At 44.8% G+C, this 18,479-nt stretch overlaps 2 protein-coding genes across 9 annotated transcripts in view; both read right to left on the bottom strand.

Annotated features, from left to right (window-relative positions):
• The window catches only part of LOC136436332 (nuclear mitotic apparatus protein 1-like), a 63,406-nt gene that overhangs the window by 2,611 nt on the left and 42,316 nt on the right, over nt 1-18,479 (bottom strand). For 2 of the 4 annotated variants that reach the window (XM_066430209.1, XM_066430213.1), the window contains exons 22-28: nt 5,463-5,658; nt 4,854-5,005; nt 4,156-4,289; nt 3,879-4,019; nt 2,603-2,693; nt 1,957-2,105; nt 1,478-1,576 (exon numbers count right to left, since the gene is read on the bottom strand). The exons of 1 other annotated variant lie outside the window; for it this stretch is intronic. In XM_066430209.1, coding sequence (XP_066286306.1) covers nt 1,478-1,576; nt 1,957-2,105; nt 2,603-2,693; nt 3,879-4,019; nt 4,156-4,289; nt 4,854-5,005; nt 5,463-5,658 — 962 coding nt within the window. The remainder of the gene's footprint in view (nt 1-1,477; nt 1,577-1,956; nt 2,106-2,602; nt 2,694-3,878; nt 4,020-4,155; nt 4,290-4,853; nt 5,006-5,462; nt 5,659-18,479) is intronic. One more of the 4 variants, XM_066430214.1, reaches the window with a different exon arrangement.
• Nucleotides 8,546-18,479, bottom strand: part of LOC136436334 (nuclear mitotic apparatus protein 1-like) — a 21,635-nt gene continuing 11,701 nt past the window's right edge. For all 5 annotated transcript variants that reach the window (XM_066430221.1, XM_066430217.1, XM_066430218.1 and 2 more), the window contains 6 exons: nt 14,163-14,311; nt 12,362-13,717; nt 11,657-11,866; nt 11,043-11,195; nt 9,069-10,666; nt 8,546-8,659 (listed from right to left, as the gene is read on the bottom strand). In XM_066430221.1, the coding sequence (XP_066286318.1) occupies nt 9,080-10,666; nt 11,043-11,195; nt 11,657-11,866; nt 12,362-13,717; nt 14,163-14,311 (3,455 nt within the window). In that variant the 3' untranslated portion in view covers nt 8,546-8,659; nt 9,069-9,079. The remainder of the gene's footprint in view (nt 8,660-9,068; nt 10,667-11,042; nt 11,196-11,656; nt 11,867-12,361; nt 13,718-14,162; nt 14,312-18,479) is intronic.

Genomic DNA, 18,479 nt, shown 5'->3' with positions numbered 1-18,479 from the left:
ATACCGACCAATGACATGCGAGTCTCGCTACTCCCGTGATTTCAGCTAAGCGTGAATTTGCGAGATGTTAGAGGAATGGCGGGGATCGCAAGGATCGCACGACGAAGCGGCTGTTTGAAGGCTTGAATCGACAACTTTAGAAGACATTCAGTGCAGTTCCTGGAGAAATTAACCGTGGAAAACATGGGAGAAAAAAGTGGACGTCTTTATGGCGTTCTTTCTCAAAGTAGGGTGTCAAATTTCTCATTATATATATGTTCAATAAATACAGGGAGCATACGGGACAAGTGTTGAAAAATTTTAATTTTGCCGACTTATTCTGTGTGTATTTTTTGTAGGACGTAGATACGTAATAAAGTTTTGTTGTGCTTGATTTTCTTTTCTTTGCCGATTGTATACAACATAGAAATGTAGCTTGTGTGTGAACATTCGATCTTACCGCGATGATCGACGGCACGCCTCCCCCCAAAATTAAGCCTGAAACCCTTGTGTAATTTTTCACCGAAAGAGATGTCATTAAACTAAGCTTATTCTACCAAGAAATTTGCCCCTCAAAATGCAGGAAATAGCGTTTCAGAGGGTCTAGATTCCAAAATTTTCCGGGGGAGAATACCCCCGGACCCTCCTAGGATGGTCACGCCTCCGGCGCGACACCTCGCGCCTTCGGAGCTCGATATGTTCTTCCCGTAAGGAAAATTGAAATGACGGGTAAAAATTTCAGGCTGGCGAGAACACTGGTTAAGATATTCAGTTTTAAAATTAAAGCCAAAAGAAACTCAGGAATTTCTGAACAGTTGTATTTTTGGCGCGTGTCTGTTTTCATCCCCTTCCAGAGGTGGAGGCTGGAAGCGAACCTCTTTTGTTTGGTACTTACTACCTCTGGACCAAAAGGTTGGGAGTTCGAATCCCGGCTATTGTGGCTCACTAGAAAGGGTCGCGGTCTTTAGGACGGGAAGTTAAATTGTGGACTACTGTTCATTCATAAATACTGCACATAGTGTCTGTATTCTGTCACGGCCAGAGAAGATTAGCTCTAAAGTGAGCTAAACTGGCTCTACATTACTTTGACTTTCTTTCACTGAATAGAAATGTCACAGACAGCTCCAGTTTGTGTGGTCACAGGGCTATCTTCACCTCTAAATTTTTCCCCCGTCCCACTCAGTGTTTGAGAGCCCATGTTCTTATTTTCGTTGCTAAATCTGTCATTTAAATACATTTTTGTCAATTTCATGTCATGAAGTTCACATTCCTTGCACAGCCTTTTTTTCCTGTCCCAAAAAGCAAATTTCTGGAGATAGCTCTGTGTGGGCACGATGGCCTAGAACATGTTAGTACAGTGTGCAAGCATCACAGACATGGCCAACTCTTTCACAGTCACACACCAGTTGGTGTTGTCATGATGGCCTAGAACATGTTAGTACTGTGTGCAGACACAGACATGGCATGTGTCAAAGACATGGCTAACGTCTTCACACACCTGTGACTGCTGCTCCTTCCGCGCCTTTCGAGACGACTTCCTGAAGGCCTTCATGGGGCTGATCCCGATGCTGAAGGCGACGCTCTGCCTTCGGGGGTCCTGCAGCAATACAGTGAAAATTTCGCGTAAAATTTCAGTCAAAAATTGTTGGTGCACTCAGCATTTCATTCTGCAGTATACCATGCAGCTGAATCTCTTCTAATCAGTTACACAACATATTGTGGTATCTATTTACCACCCTTGGTATTACACACCAGCTTTGCAGGCACACGGCACAGGAGCATATTACACTGAACAACCTGCCAAACCTAAACTTTGCACATCTAGCTGCAGGCGTTGTTTCAAGCTATCTAGTGAGGATGATAGAACTCGTTGCCATACTGTACTTGGTGGCAATGAGTTCCATTCTACAATAGTTCAAGGAAAATACACCTTTTCTCAACACAACAATAGAGTAACAACAGTCACGTGACAATTACCTGCTTAGGCTCTTTTTTGTTGGGAGTCTTTGTGGGTGTCTTGGAAAAGGTCTTGTTCCGTGCGGCAGGAGACTTCCCCCGACCCTGAAGACGTGGGGAACGTCTTCTGGAGTTTGAGGGTGTGTTAGCCTTCTTGGCTGGAGTCTTTCCTGTGGAAACAAAGTGGTGTTGACACATTGATGAAGGTTAGACATCTAGGTAGTAAGATAGGCCAAATGACAGTTACTCAAGCAACTGGATAAAATTTTGAAACAGATGTTTCAGACAGCATCTGCTGTCATTCGTCAGTGACTAAAGGGAAAAACTGGAGTAAGAACACTACATGGTGTAGACAAATATTTCCCTACCAAAAAAAAGAAAAGGGATACATCTAGTGTACACGCATTCATTTACTTTTGCGATGGATTTATTTTGTTGTAGAAGGGAAAAGAAGGTTCCGCAGCGTTTCAAATTTGCACTTGAAATGATTCTGAAGCACTGTAGCTATACATTGAAAATACATATTTGGGGTTGTCACTGCAAAAACTACAAAAATAAAACCATAGCGAAATTTTCAAGATAAACAGTATATGCATAGTATACTATCTGTGAAAAGACCAAAAGATTGAGAAGATGTGAAGGATTAGGATTCAAGGTCCAAACCTACCTGTTGGTCGCTTGAAGACACTTGCCGCTGCACTGGCAATCTTCTTGGGTGTCTTGAGGATGGACTTGGGCGTGCCAGGAATGACCATGGTCTGGAGAAGAAGAAACAACAGTGAGGAGGCGTTTTACCTGTAGCACGACTGGAGCCGTGTACTTAAAACAAATTTGAGCTGAGGCAGAAAAAGTCATCACAATTTGATTCAACAATCATTGCTTTTCAATTGTTCGGACCAGTTTGGACGCTCCAGTTTTTCGCAGTTCTACTGCTGTAGTTACTATTGTAACTTAAAGTTTTAAGTATTTTGTAACTATGTGCACATTTTTTATCTATCTATCTACATACATTACTTTAGTCTCAAAGCAAAATGTAAACATTTAGCACGCTAAGCATCTACATACACTTGCAAAATAACATGCTAGAGTTTTAGAAATATCTAAGTTGCTAGGCCACCATGTCTATTCTACCATGTCTATGATATGCTGGAACTAACATCTATCAGTGCACCCAAGCCTGCAATATAAACCTTGGTGGAAAAAAAAATTATAAACAAGGAATTGTGCGTGCCTAATCAAATCTACATGGCCCCATGCAAAGCTGAAAGAAAGGAGTGACTTGCTGCTCCCAAGTCACTATGGCTGCCATGCTCTCCAAACAAAATGTTTCACACCAAACTGACATCTACAACTCCGTGAAAAGAAATCATAAAACAAGGAATTCCATGTGCATCTGTCCCTGCAGCTGAATCAGTGAAAGCAAGTAGTCTCTTGCTGCTCCCGAGTCACCATGGCCACCAAGCTTTCAAAACATGATGTCTGACAGTCTCAGTGAGAAGAAATCATAAAGCAAGGAACTGTGTGCTATTACACATAAAAACTCAATTCTAAGCGCCCTCCAGTTGAAAGCCTGTGTAGTGCCTTGCTGCTTCCACCCTGGCCACCAAAACGTAATGTCTCACATCGATCCCAAAGTCATAGTCACACTCCTCTATCTCTGCCCTCTCCACTACAAACATGTCCACCTGACTGACGGTGCGGGACATGCGCCGGCGGCGAGGTTTGGGCTGGCCCCTCAGGGACAGGCCGTCCTCAGACACCAGGTCTGGGGCCATGATCTCCGCCGGTCCGATGGAATTACGGCGCCTCATCCTATGTGGAGTCTTCCGGATAAGACAGTGTGTGGTTAAGTGTTAATTGGAAATACCCTGAAGGCATGCCAAATGGCCCCCTTGATAAAAATCTAACACCAGAATATGAAAGAAGGGTGAAACTCAGATTACCTTCTTCCTGGTGGCACCGTTCTCATCCACTTCATGCCTCCTCTTCTTCCCCGGGGTGATGGTTTTTGCAGTTTGTGAGGAGCGTAGAGATGTGACGCGCAGGGTCTTACTTAGGTCCTCTGTCTCATCCAACTCCGAACCCTACGGAATGCAAATAAAATGTCAAACACCAGGGTTCTTCACAGTGGAGGACCGGCAGGCACCTAGTGCATACCTGGGGGTTGCTGCACTAGAAACTTCCCAAACCAAAAGTGGTGTTAATGTTAATGGAGGTTACCTGGGTCTCTAGGGGATAGCAGCTCTGCAGATGCCTGGGCTGGAGGGTGTTTCTTCTCTGCAGCTCAGACAGTCTGTCCCAGTCGTACTGTTCTGGTTCCTCCTCACACTCGGACACAAAGAACCGGGGAGCCGCTGCAGTTAGGTAAACAAACAACAAAGTTTGTCAACGTTGTCCAACAAAATGTGCTGAGACAGACCAAGACGAAACCCGCCCCACTCACATGCAAATAGGTCCCATGGTAAATTTACTGTAACATCGTTTCATTGTCACGGGGACTTAGTTTTGTAGCAGGAGGGGAAAGGAGATTTTTGCAGTGTTTTAACTTTAAGTTTGCAGTGGAAGCAAGTCTGTGTTACAGCAGTATTATAATGGAAAGTTTTAATTATTACAAATTCATGGTACCATGATTTTGCCATGTAGAGGTCGGCATGAAAACCACAAAAATCAAACAAGATTTACAGTCCAAACAACCAACGTAGACCTCCTTTGCATGGGTAATAAAAAATATCCTGGTTGAACAGAAGGACATTACAGAGTGCGGCCTCACCAATGTAGACCTGCTGGACAGAGCCGCTTGGAGCTCTGTGTGCTGGAAGACTGGCCGACTGCTGCCTACCCCTGCGTCAGGGAACACTGCAGCAGCATAATCTTATACTGGATACTACTACTACTACTACTACTACTGTGATACCCACCTCCCCTCCAACTGGAGGCGGAACCGATGGAAGACCCCAGGTCGACGTGGTCCGTGGAGGTTCTGGACAGTCGGCGGGACACAGAATCCTCCGTCTGGACCATCTCGATGCTAACCGTGGTGCGGCGGCGCTGGCTTCGCGTGGATACAGAGCTGAACAGTACAAATCAATCAATCAAACGGTTTATTGATCAAAGAAGACATGCATGGGGTCAGTCTGCTGGTAGTGGTTTGTGTCTCCAACTCGCATACTTTTTCCCAAATGCTGAATTGCTAAAGTCTTTGATATGACTTGGCTCGGGGAATGAACTGATCATGACCAACTGAATACAAATCAAATACTGTAAATGCATTAAAGTTTGTGTGGTTTTAAATCCGCAGTAGGGAGGAAACTTGCTGTTTGCTGTGGTTTTTAGTTTGTGTTTGAGACAATAGTAGACAAGGGTGTAAGAGGGCAAAAAACTTCTGTGGTTTTATGTTCATGGCGAAGAGCATACTGCGAAAATCGTGAACATAAAGCTACCGAGAACATTTCTGCATTTACAGTACGAGGCAAACACTGCACAATGGTTAAGTTGAACACAAATCTACCACGGCACAGTTAACCCACCTGTCCTGTGAACTCCTGCTGTAGACAGATGAGTCCAGGCTGTCTCCTTCCAGACTATCTGTGCTGATGGTCCTGTTTTTCTTCTCTTCCTCCTCCTCCTCTTCCCCCTGGCTGTTGGACAGAGTTCTGTCCAGGTCGTCTCTACTAGTGCTGTGTCGGGAGCGTGGCCTTATTACTCCTAAGTCGAATGTTTCATCTGCAGACCAGGCAGGGAAAAAAAGTGCAATTAAGTGAAAGTGATTTGGAATTTAACTAGTTTACATCAAATGAACTCAAAGGGCTCGAAATAGTGGGTACATTATGTATGTTCGTAAGAGAGGCAGTAGCGTTAAACTTTGAAATTACGTTTTGCTGAAATTCAACTTTATCTTATGTGGTGCACCCAAAATTCTTTCTGTACACCTAATTTTTTTGGGTTGGGTGCACCAGTGCACCTATCTCCAAAAATGAATTTCCAGCCCTGACTCAATAAACAGATGCGCAACTCTTTTCCATGGGTCGTGACAGAGAAGACAGATGCTATGTACAGCATTTACAGGTTCATTGTACCGGGGAAATTCCTCTAGATGCGTTCAGCTTAAAAAATGCCCCCAAATAAAGGCTCTGTATATATAGAGCCTATATATATCATCTTCCCGCAGGACAAGGGTTAAGAGCAATAACTGAATAAGTAAGTAAGTACCGGCAGTGTCATCTACACTCTCCACTGTGGTGTTGAGACTTTGTTCAGCAGCAGGAGTGAAGTAGACGCTGGCGGGCCGCGTGCCGACAGTACTGCGGCTCGGTCCCTCCTCCTGGAGCTTCTGCTGCCTGAGCTGGCGATTGGCCAGGTCTACCTGAGCCTCCAGCGAGCGCACCTGTCAGGACACAATCAGGTGTTTAAGACAACTGAAGAGACAGATGTAAAAAGCACAGACATATTACTCAATATTTCTCACTGTGGTTAACAGTGTCATTTTTCTTGTATTATTAGTCTTTCCCATTTTTCACCTTGCAAATGTATCTAGATTACCATTTGCTGTTACCTCAGAGTCCTCACTGGTGCATGTTTTCTTCGTCACCCCCTTACACGCATCTCCAACAAGAAATCTCATTCTTTCACGATGATTCTGCTGCATTTTCCTGACAGCCCGTGGGACCAACTTTGGACCTTCCTACCCAGTTAAACATTTTCTGCCTCACATCCGGTCACTCTACATATCAAAGTAAATGCGGCCACACACCAACACAAAGAAACACACTGAAAACAATACCTCTATTTTCACTAATCTGTAGCTGTTTCTATACAGACCGGTATAACCGCCGTAACACACCAACTTTGCCGGCACGCGGCGCGGCAGCAGCTGGTTATATTACACCGAACGGCCTGTAATAAGGAAAGTCTGTACTCACCTGCTGATACAGTCTCTTAGACGTGGCCTCCTCCTCTTTGAGCTTCTCTATAGCAGTTTTTACCTCAGTGGACATGTTGCCGTTTTCCATCTTCAGGTTCTTCTTTTCTTGCTGTTCTGTTTGGAGCTGGTTTTTCACCGACTCCTGGTTGTGTAGAAATAGTGCGTCCATTAGTGACTGGTAGACTATGTCAAGCATTTGGGGTTGAAAACGGGCCACAAATGAAGACATCGTTCTACTATTCTCGGATGATACAAAATACAAGAGTGAAGCTTTTGCCTCCCCCCCACAATCAGAAGGTAAATAGTTTGTCGTTGGGCTGAAGTTGCTTGTAAATAAGATGTTAGAAATTTTTCCTCAGACTTCATCTACTACTACACAAAAATGTTTCACTCATATAATAACCATTTGTATGTACTAGCACATATCTATATAAGATAGGTGTACAGTAACTACAGTTAGATGTAGTTGATGTAATGATGACATACATAGGCATGCTCCTGATTCTGGAGAGACTTCTCCAGGTCCATGATCCGGTCCTTCTTAGCCTGGTAGTACACCTGGTAGCTGCGCAGCTGTTCTGATAGCTGCTGCTGCTGCGACTGAGATCTGTACACAGACGGAAAGGCAGACTTACTCTGAGAGGGCTACTTAGAATTAAATAGTTAAAACCAAGGCTAGAACAACTGCCCTGTATATAGTGTAGAACTGTAAATCTTGAAACTTTTACAGTGCTGTCACCGTTTTATTTGTCTGGTTTTTGTGGTGACCTCCCCACCGTAAATTTTAGACACCGCAAATATGTCTCCCCTGCAATGTATGACTAATGTACTACAGATCTGTTTCAACTGAAAGTTCAAAACACTGTAAGAACCTGCTTTTCTCTTACCATGAAATGAAATCATCACAAAAGTACATGTAAATGAATTTACAGTATTTTCATCATACCAGTTTTCAAAATAGCTGTTTACTGAAGAGATAACTCTGTAACTGTAAGACACATTACCAGAATTACACTCTCTCATAATCTATACCAGCATGATAATATGAAACATTATATATTGTCAGTATCTATGTTGACAGATGAAGTAACAGAACCCTACTTCTTAAGTTGTTCTTCCAACATGTTCTTCTGTCCCTGCACCTCCTCCATCGCTCCTTGCACCTCGCTGAGTCCTCTCAGCTGCTCGTCGAAGTGCTGCTGCATTTTCTCCACCTGGGACAAGAGTCACAACTTAAGCACAGGACACTAAACCAGGGCTGGAAATGCTGGGTGCATGTACAGTTTTGTACACCCAAAGTTAGAGCTGTGTTTTGGATTCAACTTTTGACTGTGGGTGCACCAATGCACCTAGATTTTTGTAGGGTTACATATGTAAAGGTATGTTTTGCACCTGCAACAACGTTAACACTTCTTAGGAACCCTCTACTTTTTTCTTCAGTCTTGTAAACTTTATATTTCAAATTTGAGGTCAAGTAAGTACACCTCTATGGCCGTTTCCTTGTTTCAAGGTGAAAAAAAACAGCAAAAAGACATCATAAAAGCAGTGCGCAGTGATGTTTGTTCCCACTGTTGAAATCAAATGCAGTGAACTCTTTTTCCCCCCTAACAGCTAAAATTACAAACTGGATTTACAGTTAGTATGAGTCTTACAGCCTACCTGCAGTCTGTAACTATTTTCCTTTGCAGCCACCTCCTGCTGCTGGGCACAGAGCGTGGCGTTGCTGGCCTGCAGCTGCTGATATTGTGCCGCTGCCTCTCCCATCTCCCGTTGCAAGGTGCTGTACCGCTGTTCCATTTGTACCTGTCACAACAACATCGGGAAATACAAGTTACCTTTCTTTCTGCCCAACCTCAGTCAAAACTACCCAGAATAGAAAGGAATGATAAAATCAGGTCTATGTGGACAGGTGGTCACTACAGAAAGGATTCTCAATACTTGTGTCAACGGGAGGAACCAAAAAGTGGTCACATTCGGCCAGGTGTATGCCAGCTATGTTATCTAGTACTGCAATACAGCTTCGCTGCAGTTTGTTAGAATATCTGAGCAAATATAAGGATCCATGTCTTTTGACTTTTGGTGTTTTACATTCTTTACTTGCAATCTTGGTACTCTTTTCTAGTAATGTAGCAGAAACAGGCTTAAAACACAGAACGAGCTGGATATCCTTACATCTACCTGGAGATTACTGTAACACCGAGCTACGCCCTACCTTGTATGCCATCATCTCCTCCCACTGCTTGAGTAGCTGCTGCTTCTCAGTCTGAAGCTGGGAGCACTCCACTCAAAGTGTGCCACCTGGACTCTGAGTTCAGCGGCGGTTTCATCGGAACTGCTCTGGCTCTGCATGTACTGAGCCTGCACAAGGTCCACCTGGCTCTGGAGATCGCTCCTCCCCGCCTCGGCCCCCTCAAGCTGTGCCTGAAGGTTGTTCTTGGCAGCTTCGGTGTCCTTCAGCTGCACCTGTGATGTTACTAGCTGAATCTGGAGGTCACTCTGGGCAGCATCCTTCTGTTGAAGCTGCTCCTGTGCTGTTTGCAGCTGGCTTTGGAGGTCGTTTCTTGCAGATTCTATTTCCTGCCGGTTTGTCAATGCTGTCTGCAGCTGAATCTGGAGGTCACTCTGGGCAGCATCCTTCTGTTGAAGCTGCTCCTGTGCTGTTTGCAGCTGGCTTTGAAGGTCGCTCCTTGCAGTTTCAATTTGCTGAAGAAGCTCACTTATGACAGCTTCAGTTTGCTGTTGGTTTGCCAATGCTGTCTGCAGCTGATTTTGGAGGTCACCTTGTGAAGCATCCTTCTGCAGGAGCTGCTCTTGTGCTGCTTGCAGCTGGCTTTGAAGGTCATCCTTTGCTGATTTGATTTGCTGTTGGTTTGTCAGTGCTGTCTGAAGCTGATTTTGGAGGTCACTCTGGGCAGCATCCCTCTGCAGAAACTGCTCTTGTGCTGTCTGCAGTTGACTTTGAAGGGCGCTAATGGTGGCTTCATTTTGCCCCAACTTCTCCATGGATGCCTGGAGCTGCACCTGGAGGCCATCATGTGCTGTGCACTTTTCTTTTAACTGAACTTGTGCTGTCTGCAGCTGCTTTTGAAGGTCACCCCTGACAGCTACAGTTTCTCTTAGGGTTGTCTGCACTGTCTTCAGCTGGTTCTGGAGTTCGCTATGTGCAGTGTCCTTTTGCTGAATTTGTTCTTGAGCTGTCTGTAGCTGCATTTGAAGTTCACCTTTGGCAGCCTCATTTTGCTGAAGGTTTGTCTGCGCTGTCTGGAGCTGGTTCTGGAGTTCACCCTGTGCAGTGTCCTTCTGTTGAAGCTGTTCTTGAGCTGTCTTCAGTTGGATTTGAAGGCCGTCTCTTGCAGCCTCAGTTTGCTGTAGGGTTGTCTGTGTTGTCTGCAGCTGATTTTGGAGGTCACCTTGTGAAGCATCCTTCTGTAGAAGCTGTTCTTGAGCTGTTGTCAGCTGACTTTGAAGGTGACTTCTTGCAGCTTCAGTCTGCTCCAGGTGTCCTTTCACATTTTGCATTTGACATTGGAAGTCTGCCTTGGCAGCTTCTAGCTGTTCTTGTGCTGTCTTCATGTGGCTCTGAAGGTCATCCTTGGAGGCTTTCATCTCCTCTAGCTGTCCCTGGGTTGTCCCGAGTTGTCTCAGAAGCTCTTCACTATCAGTCTTGCTTTGCTCAAGTTGCTGCTGGGCTGTAGTGAGCTGGCTCTTGATGTCTGCCTTGCCAGCTTCTGCCTGCTCCAATGCTGTCTGCACCATGACAAGCTGCTGTTGTGCTGCTTCTTTTTCAAGCTGGCTGACTTCCAACTGACCCTGCAATCAATCATAGCACAATCAGTTTACAGAGGTACTTTATTTTTGTAAAGTTAGCCCTTCCTAGAGCAATATTTCCCTTACAATGTAAGTAACACAATGTGAGGTTAAAAAATGTGCCTGTTAAAAATGCGTGAGAAAGGGACCTGTATGTGTATGGCCAGTACAACAATCCTTCAGCTTAACACACCACAGCCAGCTTTTCAGGCACAAGACACAACAGCAGCTAGTCATATCAAACGAACTGTCACGCCTAACCTTTGCACATCTAAGTGCAACATTGCCTAAAGCAATCTAGAGAGGTTGTTCCGAAAGTACCGGGTGACAATTTACGCCCTACGACATATAGATCTGGGAATGTATCAGCATCCCACACCTGTAGCTCCTGTGCAGTTGTCTCCTCAGCTGTGATAGCTTCCTCCTTCTCCCTGAGCTGCTGCTGGTAAGAGTCAACGGCAGACTGGAGGGAGGACAGCTGCTCCTTCATGGCCTGCATCGCGCTGCACAGCTCTGTGTTCTGGGCTTCAGTCTGGGGAGAGGATCCGGAGATGGGCAGGTTTTATGAGGTGCACAGTAAGTTACAAGCTGTACACAGCTGTGCAGGACAGGTGCAATTGTTGTGATAGGGTGCTCTATGTTTCAATTACTTGCACAACCAACTTTTTGCATATTCAGTAAAAAATGATGCCCCTATTCCCTAGTATGGCGACTTTTAAATTGCTTGGTTCAAGCCCACTAAATGTGTTCCACATGAGAATGAATTGAATACAAGGTCAAAAGGGAAACAAAATGTTGCTTGCTTAATCAGTTAATGTGCAATTTGTTTGAGCACCAATTCTTCCTTTGGAGCATGGCTCTGTGGTTAGTTATCACGACTCTGTGGCTAGTTAGCTAAGACATCACCATATTTGGAGCACAGTCCGGAGGGCTTTCCATTAGATTACTGATTGTCTTTATTGCCATGTATAGTTCTCTTCCTGTATATCTCACCCTGTTCTTTGCAGTCTCACTCAGGATGAGCCTGTCCTGTACAAACTGGAGCTCCGTCTGCATGTCGGCCGCCTGCTTCTCTGTCTCTGCCTCCCTGCTGGCTGCAGTCTGCTGCAGGGACTGCAGCTCTGCCCGCAGCTTGTCGCAGCTTTCCTCCGCAGCTGAAGCCTGGGAGCTGCTGTCAAGAAGCCGAACTCTCATGGCTTCCATCTGAAAGTTAGAAGACAGACAGAACTGTTGTTACATAACAGCATCACAGTATTACTCAATACCCAGACCTACCCAACCACAATGGCAGGCAGTACTTTATCATCGAGAGAGCTAAAACAGATCTAACCTAAACCAAATGTGCAAACCCCAAATATGGGCACAACAATTGTACTCAGACAAGTAGTAGTACTAGTAGCAGTAGCATGCAGTGATTGAAACTGGATAAGTTTTGTAAAGAATCAGACGTTGTCACACTGCATCCACTGTCTTTCCTCAGTAGTTGAGAAACAGCAGATGACAACAGACAGGCCTGACAAGTCTAACCATTTACAAAACTTATCCAGTAACTGTTGCTTGTGTAACTTTTCTATTGAGTATTTCATTACCTTCATGTCTAACCTTCATCAACGAGGCACAGTATCAATTTTGGGGAATACCTTTTCCCATTTTACCACCAAGTAACTCAATTTCTATTTCTGTAGTTTTTTTACTTACCTTCTCAAGTTGTTCTTGGCTCTGAAACTCGAGCTGCTGCAGATGGGCTGTGTGTTGTTCCTCCTTAACAGCAGAGGCTCTCTCCATCTGAACCATTTCTGCCTGCAACGACCACTTCTCCTGCTCTGCTTTATCAAGAGAACACTGGAGGTCCCGCAGCCCCAGCTCCAGATCCAAGATCTTTGCTTCCTTTTCTCCGGTCACAAGGTGAAGCTGGTCTTGGCTTTCCTCAAGCTGCTTCTTCAGCTCTTCTGTCGTCTTTGTGAGCTCTCGGTTCTCCATGCACATCTCGGCATGTTCCTGTCGCACGCTGTCCATCGAGTCTTCCTGACAGGCTATGAGGATGTCCAGATGGTCGCTGATGGAGTCCAGCCGTCCGCCATTGTGCTTCAACCGCGCCTTGAGGTCTGCGTTGGACACGGCCACTTCCTGGATCTTCTCCATGACGCCCCCCTTGTCTTGAGTGTACCTGTCCACTTCGACTTGGAGGTCAGCGTTCTGCTGTTGGAGGACTTCTTTTTCTCCGGTCTCGACCTCCATCTGACCTTGGAGACGATCCCTCTCAGTCTGGAGCCCGGCCACAAGAGTTTGGAGCTCGGTCTTTTCCTTCTCTGACGACGCTCCCAGCTTCCCGATCGCGTCAGCCAGCATGGCCTTCTCCGCCTGGAGGGTGCCGCACATCTTCTCTTTGCTCTCCAGCTCGGCAGACAGGGAGGAGTTCTCCGTCGCCATGGCGACCAGTCGATCCTGCAGCTGCCCTGCCTCCTCTTCTTTCTGTGCTTTGACCTGCTCCAGCTCGGAGGTGATGGCCGCTTTGTCCTTCTCCACAGCAGTCAGCTGCTCCTGTGTGCTGTGGAGTGCCGTTTCCGCCGCAGTTTTGCCTTGCGCTGTTTGTCCAAGCTCCGTCTGAAGCCCTGCCACCTCCTCCTCCATCCTGGCCCTGTAACCCTCCAGGTTGGCCACCACGGCCGCCTTCTCCTCCTGAAGGAGGCTCAGCTGGTCGTTCAACTGCAGGCACTTCTGTTCCGCTGTGGATGACACCTCTTGCAGCTGACGATGGAGAGCATCCTTCTCATCCTGCATCATCGCCATGGCGATGCTGTTCTCCTCCTCCAGCTGCGCTACCCGCTGCTTCGTAGCTTCAATCTTCTTGTTCGTCTCGAGAATCTCGTCCCTGTAGGCGGTTTCCTTGGCTTGGAATGTCCAGCGCTCGTTTTCCAGCGTGACCCCCATGGCTGTCTTTGCAGCGCTGACAGCTCCAAGCTTGGACTGAAGCGCCGCCTTCTCCATCGCAGCCTCATTCTGGAGCATCTGGAACTCTTGTTGGCACTGCTGAATGTCTGCTCTGTGCCTTTCCTAATGAGGTGAAAAATGGTAAGGCATTTATTTTATCGAATAGCAAAGTTCTTTATTCACAAACCTGTTCAAGTGACCACCTCTACATACGGTTCATACAATGTGACCACGTCTTGGTGGTCCCTTAGATGATTTTTCCCATTGACATTAAGAATCCTGTCCATAGTAACCACCTGTCCACATAGACCAGATTCTATCAGTCCCAAGTGGTCCCAAAGGGAGCGTGGCGCCTTGGTAACAATTATTACTGTAATATGTCTGGCTATACAGAATTTCAGCACAGTTGTAAAAAAAAGTGCCAGAAATAGATAAGTAACTCTATATTAGAGGCAGACGTATTTCTACCATTTAAAGTACATGCACATTCCAAGAAAGAAGATCTGAATGCCTGAAGAAGTATAACAAGAACATACATTGTAAGTCAAAGTGATTTGAAAGACCTTACCTGCAGCTTAGCAGTGTCCTCTGGGCATGTCCAGGTGTCACGGAGGAGCGCCAATTCCTGCCCCAACTCCTGGGCATGTTTGTCCATCACCCCTCCCAGGCTCTCTCCCATGGACAAGATTATCCAGTCATCAGAAACCAGGCTTTTAGCTAGAAATAAAAAAGAGGGAGTCCAAAGTTGTTGTGATTGCAAATGCGCGGCGGCGCCGCGGCGAGCGCCGAAGGCGCGAGTTTCTTAGGGGGGTCCGGGGGCATTCCCCCCCGGAAAATTTTGAAATAATGATGCTCTCAAACGCTATTTCCTGCATTTTGAGGGGCAAATTTTGTGGAATACAGCCTAGTATATTCCTTAGGTAGAACATCATTTTTGTATGTATAGTAAGGCTGGAGGGAGGGAGGCATGTGCACATTGCAGGGGTTGAGATTGGATGTGGAAGACCAACTAAAAATGTGAAGAAAGGAAAAATTCAGCCAGGTTAACCTTCTTTAATTTGTTACTCAAGTTTACCTTAAACTTGTGACATGTTGACCTGAGCATATATTTACTTCTACAACTAGACTACAAGAAAAATTAATTTAAGAAAGAATACTTAGAACATGTTGACCTGAGCATGCACTTTCTTTACTGCAACATTTAAAGTTCCCTGTAAGAAAACTTAAAACATTTTGACCTGACCAAACACTTTTCTTTACCTAACTGCAATAAGAACTGTGGTATTCAAGAATACTTTGAACATGTAGACCTGACCAAACACTTTTCTTTACTGCAACAAGAAAAGTTTACTTTAGGAATACTAAGAACATGTTGACTTGGGCATGCACAAAACACTTTTCTTTACTTTACTTTACTTTACTGCTACAAGAAAAGTTTACTTTAGGAATACTAAGAACATGTTGACCTGAGAATACACAAAACAATTTTCTTTACTTTACTTTACTTTACTGCTACAAAAAAAGTTTACTTTAGGAATACTAAGAACATGTTGACCTGAGCATGCACCTACTGCAACATTGAAAGTTCACTGTAAGAATACCTGACAAAATACTTTTCTTTACTTTACTTTACTGCTACAAGAAAAGTTTACTTTAAGAATACTTAGCACATGTTGACCTGAGAATACACTTTCTTTACTGCAAGTGAAACAAGAAAAGTTACCTGTGAGAGTTACTGCTATGATAGTACAGTAAAACAAGTTAATCTTTAAGCTACTTTAATCTCAAAAACTACAAGCGCCTGGGGGCCAGGAGATACTCTTCTCTCTGAAAGAAAAAAGAAGAAAAAAAAAGTTTTAAAAAGTTATTATTTCAATGAAACCTTATTAGCGTCAACTGTAAATATGTATATAGTGGGAATGAAGTAAACATCTCTGCACAAAAACATCCATTTATCGATCTTTTGAAAGTACAGACTTCCTCTTATTCAAAGGAATCATACAAATTTTGACCCCTGTTCCGCTATGTTATCGGCATGTGCGCCCCCCTCCCCACTACAGTTATCGCCAGTTGCACGGTGCCGGCGTTTTTGTAGCTGTTTTTCCGCCGATTTACCGACAGTTATTGCCACCAAAGAAGCCACAAATACATCCGAAATGCCTTCAAAATACCCCTATAGTTTATCGGACTTTCTGTCACCTTTGTAAACAACGGGAAAAGTTCCAAGCTTACCTTCACTTTTTCCCGCGCAAGGGAAAGGGACGTCCACTATATTCCACCAATAACAGCGCCCGGGCACATTGCGTCACTGAAAATTGGCCAATGCGATGCAAGTCTCGCCTTTCGCGAGATGTAATCTACGCGTGGTTTCGCGAGACTTCATCGGAAAAGAAACATGGCGGACGATCGAAGCGACGAAGCGGCTGAATCGGCGAATTTTCATCGCATTCAGCTAAGTTACCGGGGAAAAAACGGGGCGAAAATAGCGAAAATAAACGGGCGTCTTGAGGGCGTCTTGCCTAAAAGTAGGGCGTCCAATTTCTATTATTTTCAGAACAGCGCGTCCAGATGACGCCCTGACGCCTCTCTGCCTAAAAGCCTGTCAGAAACAGCTACAGCTGGTGACAAGGAAGTCATGATCTTAGGAGACTTTAATTTAGACTGGTTAAGTGAAACTTGCACACAAAAACAAAGAATTAACATGGAACTGTCATCACTTAACTTAAAACAGCTGGTAGAAGATCCAACCAGAATTTGTACAAATGTCAATGGCAGGGTAACATCGTCTTTGATAGATCTGATTTTCACAAACAGACCTGACTTATTCACGAGAGCTAAGTCCTGTACACTAGGGTGCACTGATCACAATCTAGTGCATGTAACTAGGAAAACTAAGCCTCCAAAAGGACAGCCTACCATTACAGTCAAACGCTCCTACAGGAAGTTCAACCCACAGAATTTCCTCCAAGACATTGCCGTTGTCCCGTGGCACCTTGTATATAATGAGCATGATGTAAATGATGCCCTACATTGTTTTATGACATTGTTCTCACAAGTAGCAGACCAGCACGCCCCAGTTCGCAAACGCTCAGTGAGGTCATCGCCAGCCCAGTGGGTAGACGATGACCTCCGAGAGCTGATGATACTGAGGGATGATGCTAAAAAGGAAGCTCAGACATCAGGTCTTACATCAGACTTCATGGTCTATAAAAGACTGAGGAATGTCGTTGTAAGAGAGAACAGAAAAAAGAAGAAAGCACATTTCAAACAATTACTTGAAGAACACAGCAGTGACGGCAACACCAAGGAGCTATGGAAGGTAATTAATGGCATATTGGGTAGGAACACTAGCAGGACCCCAACCTTCATAGAAACTAATGGCAAGTTTCTGACAAAGCCCAGTGACATAGCTGAACATTTCAGTGATTATTTTTTAAATAAAGTGTCCCGCCTAACACAGGGAGCTGAGCCAGACATCTCCAGAGTTACAGCACCAATTGAGGAGCACATTATGGCATCTAAGAACTGTACCTTTTCTTTTGAAAAGGTAACTGTGACCCAGGTACATGATATGCTTACCTCTCTTCCTCTATCTTATACAACTGGGTTTGACAACATAGACAATTCATTGCTACGTATCTCTGCTGACCACATAGCAGGTCCTTTAGGTCATATCTTTAACAGCTCCTTTGAACAAGCAACATTCCCTGCACAATGGAAGAATGCGAAGATACTGCCTCTAATCAAGAACAAAGCACTTCCTTTGAATGGCGCAAACAGCCGCCCCATAAGCCTCCTGCCCACCATAAGTAAATTAATGGAAAAGATAAGTAAAAGCCAAATCCAATCTTACCTTGTATCTAACAACATTCTATCCGATCGCCAGCATGCATACAAAATGCACCACTCGACAGCTACGGCTCTCATTCAGATGACGGATAGATGGCTACAAGAGGTAGATAAAGGCAACATAGTAGGCGCAGTACTCTTGGATTTCAGCGCTGCCTTTGATGTGGTAAACCACAGGGTGTTGTTGGCTAAACTAAACAGTTACGGATTCGACAACTCTGCCATTAGCTGGGTCAAAAGCTATCTGACCAAAAGAACACAAGCTGTCATGGTGAATGGCAGTGTGTCATCTCACAGAGAGAGCTTGAGTGGGGTTCCACAGGGGAGTTGTTTGGGTCCCTTACTTTTTTGCATTTATACCAATGATCTGCCCACAGTTGTTACACAGTGCAGTATGGAGTTATATGCCGACGACACAACCCCATCTGCTTCCGGCCCAAATGTTTCAACTGTACAAAACAAACTGCAGTCCGAACTCACAAATATACATGACTGGATTAAAGCGAATAAACTCATACTGAATATAGATAAAACTAAATCAATCATCTTTGGTAGTCGCCACAAGCTAAAGCACAACCCCAGCATACAGCTTTCATTGGATGGCAGAATGATAGAGCAAGTAGCACAGGCAAAATTACTTGGTTTCCTAATGGACCAGCACTTGACATGGACCCCACACATTGAAAAAGTGTTAAACAAGATGACTGGTTCCCTAGCAGTGCTAAGGAGATCAAGAAATCTCCTTTCTGAAGGACCACTAAAAACAGTGACTCAGACACTAGTCTTATCCCACATGGATTATTGTTCTTGCTTGTTGTCCACTGGCCTACAAACATCTTTAAACAAACTACAGACTCTGCAGAACAGGGCTGCCAGACTTGTTTTAAATGCACACTACACAGACAACACCAGTGACATGCACAGGAGACTGCAATGGCCCACAGTTAAAGAAAGACTTTACACTGGTACACTCTCCATGTTCAACAAACTTTTAGCAACTAAGAAACCCGAGGCTATTTACAAAAGATTACAAAAT

The sequence above is a fragment of the Branchiostoma lanceolatum genome, chromosome 6 (genome assembly GCF_035083965.1).
Source record: "Branchiostoma lanceolatum isolate klBraLanc5 chromosome 6, klBraLanc5.hap2, whole genome shotgun sequence".
Lineage (NCBI taxonomy): Eukaryota > Metazoa > Chordata > Leptocardii > Amphioxiformes > Branchiostomatidae > Branchiostoma > Branchiostoma lanceolatum.
The sequence above is the reverse complement of the archived record's forward strand: the minus strand, read 5'-3'. Positions and strand labels throughout refer to the sequence as shown.